General features: G+C 52.1%; 3 protein-coding genes across 3 annotated transcripts; all 3 read right to left on the bottom strand.

Moving 5' to 3' along the window:
- Positions 1-566: 566 nt before the first annotated feature.
- On the bottom strand, positions 567-2,039 carry LOC120670831. Its single transcript, XM_039951001.1, has 2 exons — positions 1,238-2,039; positions 567-1,155 (listed from the first exon to the last, which is right to left on the bottom strand). The coding sequence occupies exons 1-2, from the start codon at positions 1,562-1,564 to the stop codon at positions 706-708; spliced, it is 777 nt and encodes a 258-aa protein (XP_039806935.1). The 5' UTR covers positions 1,565-2,039; the 3' UTR covers positions 567-705.
- Positions 2,040-9,552: 7,513 nt separating this feature from the next.
- Positions 9,553-10,556, bottom strand: LOC120670586 (non-specific lipid-transfer protein 1-like). Its single transcript, XM_039950722.1, has 2 exons — positions 10,156-10,556; positions 9,553-9,600 (listed from the first exon to the last, which is right to left on the bottom strand). Exons 1-2 carry the CDS (start codon positions 10,500-10,502, stop codon positions 9,591-9,593), a joined length of 357 nt encoding a protein of 118 aa, XP_039806656.1. The 5' UTR covers positions 10,503-10,556; the 3' UTR covers positions 9,553-9,590.
- Positions 10,557-11,753: 1,197 nt separating this feature from the next.
- Positions 11,754-12,646, bottom strand: LOC120668514 (non-specific lipid-transfer protein 1-like). The gene is made up of 2 exons (XM_039948253.1): positions 12,140-12,646; positions 11,754-12,036 (listed from the first exon to the last, which is right to left on the bottom strand). The coding sequence occupies exons 1-2, from the start codon at positions 12,616-12,618 to the stop codon at positions 12,027-12,029; spliced, it is 489 nt and encodes a 162-aa protein (XP_039804187.1). The 5' UTR covers positions 12,619-12,646; the 3' UTR covers positions 11,754-12,026.
- Between the last annotated feature and the right edge of the window lie 1,362 nt (positions 12,647-14,008).

The following is a 14,008-nucleotide window of genomic DNA, read 5'->3' as shown; positions in this document are numbered from 1 at the left end:
GGAAGACCCGTACATCGTCGCGGAAGTGCTGAAGCCCGGCACGTACAAGCTGGCAAACGAGAAGGGTGAAGTCTTCACCAACGCTTGGAACATTTAGCAGCTACGTCGCTTCTATCCTTAAAATTTCAGGCTCTTTGTACATAGTTTGTACTTGTATTTTAAATTTCCCGAATTAATAAAGAAGTATGCTTTACTTGTTTCTTTTTTGGGAATCTTCCTAACCCTCGGGGGCTCGGATGCGCACGTACCACTGAGGTAGACTTGGCTTTGCCCTCAGCAAAGCCAAGCCTCCCTCGGGGGCTATAACGGGGGGAACCCCCCTCCCCCCAAACGTCCCCAAAAATGCCAACGTTTTTTCGAAAAAATTTCGTATCTAAGTTTCTCGTATACTTAGAAAAATGGACGCAAGGCGTAAGCAACTATGGAACGGGATCGGCCGAGCCACGGGACCGCCTACGCCTCCGGGATACGGCATCCCCACTCACCTCCCTACGCTTAAGTTGCTTATGGACGTGAAAATTCCTCGTAGAAATTTATCTAAGTCGCATACGAGAACACAGAAATTTAGTAAAGGAAATGATGGCACGAATTCACAGAGCCTCGAACGGCCACACTGTCAATTTACATCGTTCGGTTTTCTTGCGCGGAAAGATAACTGAAACAAAATACTAATTCCATTTACATGGGCTCTACGGCCCAGACCTTCTACAGATCGTCCTCCCCATCGTGCGGACCCTCAGCAGCGTCATCTTCGGCATCGGGGAGGAGCTCACCCTCGAAAAGCATGTACAAGGCAGAGGCGGCATCCTCGACAACAGCATCGGCCTGATCCATGAAAGCAACCACGACATCTCCGTCAACGCCGGGCGCGACGACGTAGCCCGTGGCTACTTGCTCCAGATCGAGGACGTAGTGCGTGGACACCATGCCGAGGGCCTTCTGGACGCCGAGGCGGAGGGCACCCTTGAGGCGTTCGATCACCTGGCCGCCCAAGGACCTCAGAAGGCTGGCCACTGAGCTGCCAGACAAGCCGCCCTCTCCCTCAAGCTCCTGGCACACGGCCACGGCAGTTGTCTCCAGGTCTTCATGTTCATCCTGCATTGATGTAAAGGCAACCTGGAGAGCTTCCTTCGCCGTGGTCTCGTCCGCCACCGCCTTTTGCAACATTGAGCAAAAAGCGAAGATAAGTTCCAGCGAACCAAAAAACAACTAAACAAATTATGCCTCAGATACTTACCCTCGATATGTTCCTTTTCCTCCTCCAGCAGCGCCTGCGCAGCGTCCGCCTGCTACTGAAGCACGGACAAAGAGGCCTCCTTCTCTTTGAGCGCGGTCTCTGCGTCGTGGAAGGCCACCTCCCACGCCTCGAGGACGATGTTCTTCTGCACAAGGGTGTCGGTGAGCGTGGTGATGGCTGCCTTCTCACACTAGAGCTCAGCCTCCTTTGCCTCGAGCGCCTTGTCTTTCTACTCCAGCGCCACCGCGTTCCGCCGCAGCTCAGCAGCCTGCGCCTCGACCTCCTAGGCCTTCTGCTCCACCATGGCTCTCTGGGCGTCGCGCTCATCGATGGCTCGGGCCAGCTCCTCCTCCCGCGCACAGTCCCGCGCCCCCAGGTCGAGCACCAGGGTGTTGGCCTCGTTCAGCCGCGCGACCAGACTGGCGTTGCACTGCTCGAGCTAGTGCACCTGGGAGTACTGCCGGGTCAGATCGGCTCTCTTGTTACGCGAAATTTCCTTCAGTCGTTGTGAACGGAAGGACATAAGTGGAAGATACGTAAACGAGATCAGAAATGGACAAGTCCTAGGGAAAAGCATTTACTGTGCTGATGCGGAAGTCCGTCGTCTTATGAAGCTGAAAGGCGCGGTCAAGACCGGCCTGGATCTAAGAGCCGACCTCGTACTGCGCCTTCCAGACCTCCTCCTCCTCCCGCTCGTTGCGATCAAAATCCGAGGTGACCCCGGGCTGGACCATCGCCCACTCGACCCCCACGAGGGGGCCCTCGGGCGGTCCAGCATCGAGGACACCCTCGAAGGCCAAGATGAAGTCAGCTAGCCGTGGCGTTCGGGTCGACCTCCTCCAGGTCCTCAAACTCCTCGTCCGGCATCTCCACCACCGGCACCACGTTCTTCGGCGCCAACTGCGTCGTTGCCGCTGTTGCGGCCCCCTCGCCTCAAGCCCCCGTGGACTGTGGGGCGAGGGTCTCTCCTTCTGCCGACGCAGTCTACGCCATCACCACCACTGCGGCCTCCTCGTCCCTAGCCCTCGTGGGCTCTGGGGTGGGGATCTCTCCTTCCATGTGGCTGGTGGGGCACTCCGATGCGTCCCCGCCAGTCTCCACACATTCCTCGGTACCCGGCTTGACAGCACCTTCTGTGCTGTCCTAGCCGGCGTCTTCTTCAGCGTCCGGCCAGGCGGTATGCTCTGCGCCGCCCCGGCCGGTATCTCCCTCGGCACCCGACCGAGCAGCCTCTTCTACGCTGCTCTGGCCGGCATCGCCTGTGTTCGGATGCGCCCAGACACTCTTGGCCCCCCGGGCCAACACCTCCCGAAACCTCGTGACGGTCGCCTCCGCCGTCCGAGGCACTCCGGTCAGGGACTGCGCTGCTGTGTGCGGCGTGGCGCCTACCCCCGACTTGAGGGCCTTGGTCGGTGCTAGTGGGGCGGTTGTCGGAGTGGCCTTTTGGCTGAACCAAGCAGGAGAGAGAGTCGGGGTCAACAAAGACCTGGGAATTGAACAAACAACATGAAGAGCTTAACGATAAATTACTAACCCCGAGAGAGCGCTCAACTTGCGCTTGTTGGAGCTACTCCTTGGGGATCGCGGCACCCCACCGCCTCACGCTGATTGGCTGGGGCCGGCGCCCCCCGACTCACTTGCACCCGCGGCGGCGGCGGCCGCTCGAGGGTCTCCACACTCGTCGCTGGCATGGGCGTCCTTTCACTCACCGCCACCGCGGACTCGTGCATCCTCTCACCACCCCCCCTCCCCTCCCCCCCACCGTCATGGATGCGGGCATCTCCTCACCCACCACCGCTGTTGCAGGCACCCTCCTGTCCACCGTCAGCGTGGGTATCCTCCCGCTCGCCGTCGCCACGGGCAACCTCCTGCCCGCCACCGGCGCGGGCGTCTTCTCGACCATCGCTGGCACGGGTCCCTTCATGTCTGCCGCCGATGCCGAGGCCTCAACGCCAGCACGTCGCGAGACCGGCGGCAGACCTCCGGCCACCTCCGTATCGAGGCCCTTGGACTCCGAGAAGTCCACCCCACCGGACGAGGAGCTCTGCTCCGGGGTGGACTCGGGCGTGGTCTGCGGCGAGAGGCCTTCTTTCTCCCGCCTCCGATTCTCCTTGTCGTGCACCTCCTTCCTCAACCTCTTCCTCTCGCGGGTCGCCTTCTCCTTGTCCTTCCTCCTCTTGTCCGCCTACGCGCGCAGGCAGTTCGTGTTGTGGATCTCGAGGAGTGGAGGGTCCGAGGTATACCCGTTGCGGGTCAGCCCCTGCGAACACAACGAAGATTAAGGAAGAGAAAGGGGGCAACATGAAACCACCAACAACCAAAGGACGCATCTTGATCGCCCATAGCTCCGCGGTGTCGGAGGGGAAGTACGCCACCGCGTTCTTCGCCCTCTGGGCGGCGGCATCATGGGAAAGCAGCTCCCCCGACATCCGCAAACCCTCGGATGCGGCCTGGGGGGTCAGCTGGTAGATCGCCAGCGTCCTCTCTATCAGAGGGAGCACCCTCTACCAGGGGAAGTTGGCGATGACGGCGGACGCGGTCAGCCCCTGGCACGCCAGGTGTTGCAGCACGTCGGTGAACACCCCGAGCTTGGCCTGGCGCTCGGGGGGCGACACCCACGTACCCCCATGTGTCCGGCTTGTCCCTTAGGACCTTGCCAGTGTACGCTGGGAGCCGCTCGTCATTGTTGTGTAGGTAGAACCACCCTCGGCTCCAGTCGCAGTTGTTTGTCGTCATCTTGCAGGGGATGTACAGGTCCCTCCTGTTCTCCTGCACTTGTAGCATGAGGCCACCAACGCGGGCAGCCCTCCTCGGCCCTTGCTGGGCACGCTCGGTGTAGAGCTCCCCGTGGAATAGGTGCTTCCATAGCTTCCAGTGCGTCTCCACCCCCAAATAGCCCTCGCAGACGGCAACGAAGACTGCCGCCCACGAAATGGAGTTGGGGGAGAAGTTGTGCAGCTCCACCTTGTAGTGGTAGCACAACGTACGGACGAATCGCCCGGCGGGAACACCGAACCCCCACTCGTGCAGCCGCGTCAAGCTGATGACATAGCCACTCGGGGGCTTCGGCTCCCTCTCCGCCGATGTCGGGGCAATCCACACCGGGCGCGATGAATCGGTGTTCGGCGGCAAGACCCCATCGACGACCAACGTATCCAAGAACGCCGCGGTGGTGGTGGACCTGCCCCACGGCACCGGATCAGCCAGCTACGCCATCGCTTCAACCAAGGGAGGATGGAGGAAAGACTCGAACAAATGGAAAGGTGCACTCGCTCTCCCTCTTTCTCTTCGTCCTCTCGCTTCTTGGCTCTGGGCTCTGATGCAGGGGAGACGGAGAAAGCAGGGGAGGCAAAGGCAAATGGCAAGGTAAGCGGAATCGATCCCCCCCTGTTTCTCTTTTTATCGTGGTGCCGGGCGGATTCTCCGTAGCGTCCCCGGATCTACTGCATTAAATGTGGTAGATTTCGCGATCGCTGACAGTTGGGCCCCACGCCTGTGAACCCCCACGCGCATGCTCAATAATTATCGTGGTCGGTAACCGATGCGGCGCAGTGGCACTGTAGCGCCGTCACATCAACCAGTCGCCGCCCGCGCCGTTCCGTCTACTCGAGGCTGCTGCCTTAAAAGGCACGCCTGCACCGCACGCGCCGGGCCATGTCACCCACGACCAGCGGACGACCCGCGCGCGACCCATGACTCCGCGCTGTACGCGGATTGTGATGGAACATTCCCCCCGGGGGTTTCTTACTCTCAAAGTAACATTATTCCGAGGCCTTACTAATCAGGGGCTCGAAGGCTGGCCCACCAAGGATTCGACAGACGCCCCAGATCATCAGAGTCAGGGACAGCATGGATGTGCCATACAAGCTACCCTCGAACGCGGAGTTCAAGACAACTTGCGCTGTGTTTAAGGCCAGTCAAAGGTGCCTAGTAAGGGGGATCCCACCGAGGGAGAGCATCGAGCCATCGGACCCTATCTAATGGGTCCGAGCCTCGCCTAGCGAACCTTTGCGAGCGCTTTATGTGATGTATCTATGGACCACGAGCCGACCCTTATCGAACGGGGCACGGATGTCCACTTGAACTACCCACTAACAGCTCACCGAAGCATCCATGGCTCGCGGCTCGGACAGGGGTAGCATGGCTTGCTTCACCCCTCCTCCCTGTGGAAGGGCGACGAGGGTCGTAACACTAAGCCGAGGATTCTCCCTGATCGCCTTCACATGGGCCAGGGCTCGGGGGCTCCTCGCACATCGTGGCTCAGGCCATACCCTCGAATAAATTGGTTGCAACCGATTGTGAAATCCCACGTGTCAAATAAACCTCCCTGTATGCTCAATAAGCCGTTTGGACTGGTCCGTAGAGGGCAAGGGTCGCCCCTACCAGCTGAAAAGAATGCCATTGCCGGCTGAAATGAACGTCGAGGCCAGCTGAAATGAATACTGGGTAGGCTGCGTCTCCCGATCGACCATACAAACATGACGTTCATAGCCCTTGGACGAGTGCTCACACTCCTCCAAGGCCTCGGGGGCTACACCCGCGGGTGCGCTGACGCGCCCCCACGAAGGAAACTTCACACATTCGAGGGACTAAACCCAAGGTTAGCATCCGAGTCACTACTCCAAGGGATCAATCCTCCGTAGGGCTGCTAGTCATCCTTACAAAGGCTCGGGGGCTACTGTCGGATACCACAATCAGGGGCACCCTGATCTAGGGACAAAAATGACCTCAAAGGCTCAAAAACACAATTAGGCAATCGGGCCCATAGTGCCAGCAACCTCGTCAAACTCTGCCGTCATGGCGAACCAAAGCGAGCCATCTTCCTCCGATCCGAAGGGGAAGAAGGACTACTCGACGGCGATCCTGGAGAGGAAGAAGTTGCCGAAGCCACCAATGATGACAACTCCGTTGTCACTCTGCAACTGAACACCATGGAGTTCCCCCAACTCTTCCACGGCACCCAGATCCTCTCCAGACTCTGAAGAGGCCCAACACGCACTCGACCCATGGCCCAACTCCATGGTACGGCCCGTCCGGGACCCCCTCGAACCCGCGGAATGATCTCCGCCTCGCTCGAGGCCTTCCCGCCGAGGCCTCCAGCGGCGCGCTCCATCTCGGCCTCGCTCGAGGGTAGGACGCTTACCCTCGGAAAGCAGGCCAACTCCGCCTTGCTCGAGAACCCCTCAACCTAGCCCTCCGCGTGGCCTCGACTCAAGGGGAAACTCCACCTCGCTCGAGGCCACCCTCGGCAGACGGAACAACCAACCCATCTGCTCACCCACCCGACTGACAGAGGCATTTAATGCCAACTGCTCCACCGCAAAGCGTGGAGTCAGACGGCGTCAGGCCGCCGTGCCGCACAGCGGGTGTGACCGGAGTCCCATCCACCAACTCCGGTCACTGTGCCGCCATCCCAGACACTGTTCCGACCCTGTGGGAACCTGCGACGCCCTGTGCAGACATGCCTAACACTGTTCCCGCCACTACGCTGCCAACTCCACGTACTCTCTCCTCCGCAGGACCCTCAGCGAGTATGGGCGCAACCCTCGGATGATGTACGGACCTTGACCAGCGTAAGACCACCGTCAGCAGAACCCTCGGCGCTCGGCCAGGTGAAGCACGGAGGATGGTACTCTCTACAGCAACCGCCACACTGCCCACAGGAGTCATCAGGATGCCGGCGCGATCTCCGCAAGGCTAAAGGACTGTCCAGGACGACTGCCACGCCGGGCGCCATACTCTCTAGTGCTCCATAGTGTACTTTCTATAGCAACCATCTACTGCACCCCCCGATTCGGGGAGAAGACGATGACTTCAGAGATTTCCCGTACATGTACTCCGCCCCTCCTTGTGTCTATAAAAGGAGGAGGCGGACTCCTTCCCAAGGGGACCTCTCTCTGATTGCTCACACAACCGACGCAACACACACAATTCTCAGCACGCACACGTTCTCCGGAGCTCGATATTGGCACTCGCCTCAATCATCTTCTCCTCTAGCAGAGACTTGGGAGCTTTCTACCCTCTCTCGCCTCGCTTGTACTCCCCTACTACAGGCACTCCGGTGCAAGATAATACAGTGCACTCGCACACCCCTGCTGGACATACGGCCCCGTGACCGGAACCTGGATAAACTCTTGCATTACTGTGTTACCTCTTGCATCAACCATCTAGGACAGGGACACGCAGCATCGATTACTAGTTGGCCCCAGGCCGCGAGGTCTGGACACTGACAAGTGTCTAATTTCAAGAAAAGATATAGTGGAAAGATCTTTGATGAAAATCTTTAAGCAACAACATACACATGGAATCCTTATTTGTTTGGGAAACATTGGGCTAAAATGGAGTCAACAAACTCAGATGCAACTGATTATCTAAGGAAGTGCCACACAAGGTTGTGGAGCAGGAGTCAATTCTCCACCATTTGCAAGGTGGATTATGTGACCAACAACTTGGTAGAGTGCTTCAACTTTTGGATTAAGCACCACAAGTCCTTGAACTTGGATGATTTAATGGATAAGATTAGGCAAATGGTTATGATCAAGTGTCCAATGGCCTTCATCTAGCCATGGATTTTTCATGCATCCACCACTATTGAAAGCCACAACTGGTAGGCCTAAAACTGAGAGGCACAAAGGCTGCACTAAGAAGAAAAGAAAAGGTGGAAAGCACAAGTGTCCAATTTGTCTAGATTTTAGCCATCATTGGCACAACTGCAAGAGGGGTAACCCGGAGGATATTGCTGCTATGATGAAAGTGAGGTAATAAAATGTTGGTGGTTTCTTACTCAGCATTACTCCATGTAATTTTTGTCACAGACAATTACTTATGTTACCATCATTATTAATGCTCATGTAGAGGACCACCAAATAAGAAGGCAAAGAAAACCAAGACAGCTCAGTCATCAATTGTGCCTTGGGAAGGTGAAGCCCCTGCAGCCTCTATGTCTTTTCCACCAAGGTGAGCAATTTCATACCTAGGCGTAGAGAGAAAATCTTCTTATGTTTCAACTTTAAACACCTTTGTTTCTTGATACTAGCAAAACTTAGATACTAAAACAAACAAAAAGGAAAAACAGGGCAACTCTACTTCTAGATCATCAAAAAGGTAATCTGGACTACTTCTGAATTTTAGATTACAACCAAATATTTTTCTTTTTTCACTAAGTTGTCTTTCCTAACATAGCCAAAGCATGGAGGTTACCAGTAAGAAAAGGAGAAAGCATGCCAACTATAATTCTGTAGGAACAAATAGGTAACAAATGTTGGTTTTTGACTAATTGCTGCTGCCTACAAATTGTATTTTTCTCTAAATTTGTTGTTGCCTCTAACAGGGCAGGAGCTAGTTCAAGTCGACCTGGGCCTCTTTCAATTGAGTTTGCTGACACTGAAGATCAATCAGCTGGCAATGCAAAGGCCAAACCAAAGGTACCACAAAATGCCAAAAAAAAACAAGTATTCCTATGCAGCCACTTGATAGTCCTGCAATGGGCACCCGAAGCAAGAAAATGGCTCCAGCATGCCCTGCAATGAGTACAAGAAGCAAAAAAAAAAGGCTTACTTTGTGATGAATCTCTTGCGATATGTTCTCTTTCTATGATGTATGTGTGAACAGCCCTATTTGTACTCTGTTTATGCCTCAATTTGGATGTTTGTGTGAACTAAAATGTATATGTTAACCTTATCTATTTGTCATGATGTATCTATCAACCTATGGAAGAGAAAAGGAGCACATAGCAAGAACATTAATCTTCAATCCCGAAGGACAAGAGGAGGTAAGGGCCTCGATTTCTAACAAAATCTAGTTTGTTTTTCCTCTCTAGTTCATATAAGGTCTAGGGGGTATTTTCATCATTCACTAGAGACCTTCACCGCCTTGGTTCATCGGCACGAACCTTTCGCTTGACCTTCACCACATTCGTTGACCGCCACATCACATCCTGCGCCTGCACATCACGAGCCAAGAGACATCAAATTTGCACAACGTTATCAATCATTCATCATCTAGGGTAGATCACCATTGGTCCTTAGTTTTCTTTTCTGAAAGACCGGGACAAATTGCCCGCATATATTAATAAGGGGAATAGAGTTTTGCATGCACAAGCTGGACCGAGTAATGCATATAGTTACAGTTACACACACGAGTAAGGCATGATTATCAAATCGGAAAAACCAATAATGCGTCACAAGTTTAAACTATGGGCGATTATTAATTGCTTCAAGAAATCCTTTTATTACTGCAACGACGCTTTGTAACTGCATCATATAGCATACACAAATAATATCATCACCATCCCTCATATGGACTCTTTTTTTTGTGATCAATCCCTCATATGGACTCTGGTAAAGCTTCTTCTTTACTCAATCCTGCCAATGAAAAGTGGGGGAAAATGTTAATTTTTCATTGATAAATTTGAAATGTGTGTCGGCACTAAACTGAAAGGGAACTATATCCTGAAACATTGGGGCCGGTTAGCTACCCAACTAATTTGCAAAAGAAAATGCTACATACATTTTTTTTTGCGAGAAAAATGCTACATACATGTTCGTATTTCTCTGCTTTTGTTTCAAATGATTAATTATAGGTCAAACGTTAATAGAAAAAAAAAGACTAGGAACATATTTGTACATGAACTTGTTTTAGTGGTCAAAGTTCATATGGTGTTTCAGCGTGCCTAAAATAAAAACTCAAATGTTAGGCGTGTCTATCATCGTTTAACTATTTATCTTTGAATTAAATTGCAATTTTGACACCAGCAGTGCAACATATTGATTACAAGTTTGTTTAATTTGCACCTGTCTAATATATGAGTTGTTTTTTGTTTCAGGCCATGAAACACATGTGCACTACTCCCTTCAGTTCAAACATGTGTACAACTCATCATAGCATGCACGGTGTGCCGGGGTGTGTGTATAACTCACTGTGAGCAGTCGAAGTTCGGGGTGATGGTGTAGGACGGCGGGACCCCGCAGGCGCCGGGCAGCGTCTGCGCGGCGTAGAGTTCGGCGTTGATCATGTTGTAGGCCGACTTGAGGCACTCGCACGTCGCCTGCCTCGCGGCCGTCGTGTCCATGGGCTCGTAGATGTTCTTCACGCCGTCGCAGCACCTGGCGCTGGGCTGCCCGGCGTCGCCCTGCAGGAAGTCCAGGCACGGCGACAGGTCGTTGATAACGCTGGAGCACGAGACGTCGTCGGCCCGCGCCGGCATGGCCGCCAGCATCGCGAGCAGGAGGACGGCGGCGAAGGCCGAGGTGGTGGTCTTCTTCATGGCTGATCGATCTGTCGGGACTGCTGCGAGCGAGGAACTCAAGTGCTTATATATAGTGTGATTCTTAGCTAGGTGCTGGTGCTTAGTGTGGCAGGGTATGTAGAGTATTTGTAGGTAGAGAACGTACACCAGGGGGGTTTTCGATGGTTGTTCAAGTTTTGAGCATGCGGGACGTGTTGATTTCTGGTGGTGCGGAGTTCTCGCCGTCACTGCTGGTGTTTTGGTTTTGGCTATGGTTTTCGGCATGATTTTCTAGAAGAATGAAACAGAGTAGGTTTGCTAAGTGATCAGCTCTCTTGAATTAGGTATTCTGTTGGAGTATACGTCGAGGCACAATGCATATTGTCTTTTTTTTTAGCGATACCATGGCACGTCGCTGTGGTTCTTCTATTGATCATGTTGCTTCAGGGCCTTTCAGAAGATTATCTTTTCCTAGAGATTATCATTTCAACGAAGAAGTCTATGTTCAAAAGAGTTTCATGCCCAGAGGATATTATGCTTAGGTAAAATATGGGGAATTCTGCCATCATCCAAGGCAACTAGAGTATGCTGATGAAGTTCATCCATGATGTTCATAGTGAAGCGGTTTCTTTAATAAATTCAGGCCATAGTAACCCCGACCTCACCCCCAAATCCCAATTCCAAAGCTCAATGACACCAAAGCGCATTGCCAGAACACCAGCGCCACCATTGTTACTTTCTTCTCCCCCCGCCCCCCCCCCCCCCCCCCCCCCCCTTGTTTTTTATGAAATTCCTCCACCTTTGTTATATTACTACCTTTCTCCTCCCCATTGTTTTTTTTCCTTTTTAAGTTACATTTTGCATCTCACATAGGCTGAATTTCCAGAACGGGAGGGCTCTCGCTCTAAACAAACAGCGGATCAAGACTCAAGAGCTCTCTCTTGAGAAAAGGATATATCTCGAAGTTCGCCCTCTAATTTCTCTCAATTCTCGATGCATTTACTTGTCCTCCACTTTATACAAACAAAACCAAAATGCATCTTCGTTCTTGTTATTTGTTAACAAAGTGAATTTATTTGACGACTAGAATAGTTGACAGTTCATGTAAAAATACTCAGCTATTTTGACAACTAAAAATTGAACCACGCAGCTAAACATGCGGCGAATCCGACAATCAAATGGATGGAGTACAGTACTACAGCTTCATGCTTCATCAGTGTTCATTGAGCACGAACCATCGATAATCACTCAAACATAGGCGACATTCAGTTGATATTAGGTACCACCACATATGGCATGCACAAGTTTATAATTAGCTTGAGCACAGTATATATATTAAAGTTGCACACACGAGTACACTGGAGATTAACTAGCACCCAGAGAAGCCACTGCTGATGGCTCACACACGATTACAAGCGAGAGTATTAATTGGCACCAAATCCTTTATTCTAATTCTAATAACGCAGTGCTTGCTTCCATAGCATATCAGAGCACTGACATGATCATCACCATCGGTCGTCGTATATGGATTTGGGTTAGGGCACAGCTGCATCTATCCCTGCTTCATTCAATCCTGCCAAAGCAAAGAGAGGAAAATTTTAGTGTCAATTAGTTCGCCTGTAATAACGCAGTGCTTGCTTTGCTTGGTTTGCCTTGGTTCGTGGTGGTGTACTCACGTGTTGCAGTCGATGTCGGGGGTGATGATGTAGGGCAGCGAGAGGCCGCAGTCGCCGGGCAGCGCCTGCGCGGCGGAGAGCTTGGCCTGGACCTGGAGGTACGCCGTCTTGAGGCACTCGCAGGTGGCGCGCCTCTCGGCGGTGGTGTCGGTGGACGCGTAGAGGGACCTCACGCCGGCGCAGCAGTCGGCGGAGGGGCTGCTGGCGCCGCCCTGAAGGAAGGGCAGGCACGGCGTCATGTCCTGGAGCACGGCAGGGCAGGTGATGGCGGCGGCGCGCGCCGGCGCGGCCAGCTGCTGGTGGAACACCACCGCCGCGAGCAGGACGACGGCCAGGGCCGAGATCGCCTTCGTCGTCATGGCTCTTGCTTGGTGAGTCGTTGCTCCTCCTCGTCCTCCGGTGCAGTAGTGGGATGGCTGTGAGTGTTGATTATATTGCTGTGTGATGCTGGTGCTGTGGAATTGGCTGTGTATATGCATGGTACTTATAGGATGAGATGATCAGTAGGTTTCCGATGGTTGTCTTCAAGTTTCGAGCGTGAGAAGTGTTGAATGTTGTTGGGGCGGAGTTCTTGATGGTCTATCACTGGTTCTGTTCTGATTTCCGGTGAAACGAAACAATCTTTAGTTTGCAGTTTCAGAGTGCAGTGCAGAAGCATGGCTTTATTTCTAGAAGAGACGACGGTGCGGTAGTAGGTGTTGATGGCTAGGCTCTGTTGAATTAGGTAGCGGTAGTCCGTTGGAGGAGTGCGAGGTTCTGGCCTGGGGAAGATATAGATGCAGCAGCGAGACTTTAGGCTTAGGCGGCGTCATTGCATTGGTTTGCAACGAGACATTCGGAAACCTCCCTCCCATCCCACAGGTGCTCTGGTGTTTGTGTAGGTGGCTGTGGGAGCTCCTTGCCTTCACTGGCCCCCTGCATACCGGACTCATGCAGTCATGCCGGCCCGTCGCCCACACCAACGGCGTGTCCCGGATTGCACTGCTCACGCCATTGTGCCGCTCCAGCCTCCACAGGCCACCTCTCTCTCTCTCTCTCTCTCTCTCTCTCTCTCTCTCTCTCTCTCTCTCTCTCTCTCTCTCTCTCTCTCTCTCTCTGTATGAGCGTTTGGAAAGAGATTTCCTTCAAAGGCATGGGCTTCCAAGGCTTAAAACATGAGACTTTTTTTGAGAGGGGAATGCATGGGCTTTGCTAGCTAAGCCGGTGGACAAAACATGTTGGGCTCGAGGCATCGGCCCAGATTTATCCAATAAGCCTGATGCTGCTACTCTGCTGCAGATACAACTTATATTTTTTTATGAGGAAATGTATTGGGCTTTAGGTCAAATATTTTCACATCTATTATCTTATTATTTAGCCAACAAACGGAGTCTCCACGTTCGCTCTCAAGGTTTAGACATTCTCACGTTAATCGAAGAAAAATAGAAAAATAAAATTACCCACCACTGCCATTACGATAAAAATTAGCCTAAAATACTTGTGTGCCTAATTAAAAATCACCATCAATGTCATTATGAAAAATTAAATATAAAATATCATTTAGCTATATATCAGTTACAAATATACTAATAATAACAACTAAAGCTAACAACAATCAATCAAAATAACAATAAAATAACAATAATTATATGCATAATATTATTAAAGCTCAACAAATCAAATTGTTATTATAGGTAGATCATATTAGAATTATTTTAACCAACAATAAGACATAATTTACGATAATGAACAAGGTGATATATGATAAAAAATAGTATAATCTTTAAATAATAGTAAGGATACAACGACATGTAAATTTTTGAATTTTCAATACTAGTCGCGCAAATGCGCGGGCCATACACCTAGTTTACATATAACCTGACTGTTATG

This window comes from Panicum virgatum, chromosome 4N, assembly GCF_016808335.1.
Source record: "Panicum virgatum strain AP13 chromosome 4N, P.virgatum_v5, whole genome shotgun sequence".
In the NCBI taxonomy this organism is placed as follows: Eukaryota; Viridiplantae; Streptophyta; class Magnoliopsida; order Poales; family Poaceae; genus Panicum; species Panicum virgatum.
The sequence above is the reverse complement of the archived record's forward strand: the minus strand, read 5'-3'. Positions and strand labels throughout refer to the sequence as shown.

Excerpts from the sequence above, each read along its gene's own strand:
- LOC120670831 (XM_039951001.1), bottom strand. The coding sequence starts at position 1,564 with ATGAGCGCGACGCCCAGAGAGCCATGGTGGAGCAGAAGGCCTAGGAGG. Across the intron at positions 1,156-1,237 it reads GGAAAAGGAACATATCGAGG|GCGGTGGCGGACGAGACCAC; the intron begins GTAAGTATCTGA and ends ATGTTGCAAAAG.
- LOC120670586 (XM_039950722.1), bottom strand. The coding sequence starts at position 10,502 with ATGAAGAAGACCACCACCTCGGCCTTCGCCGCCGTCCTCCTGCTCGCG.
- LOC120668514 (XM_039948253.1), bottom strand. The coding sequence starts at position 12,618 with ATGCATATACACAGCCAATTCCACAGCACCAGCATCACACAGCAATAT.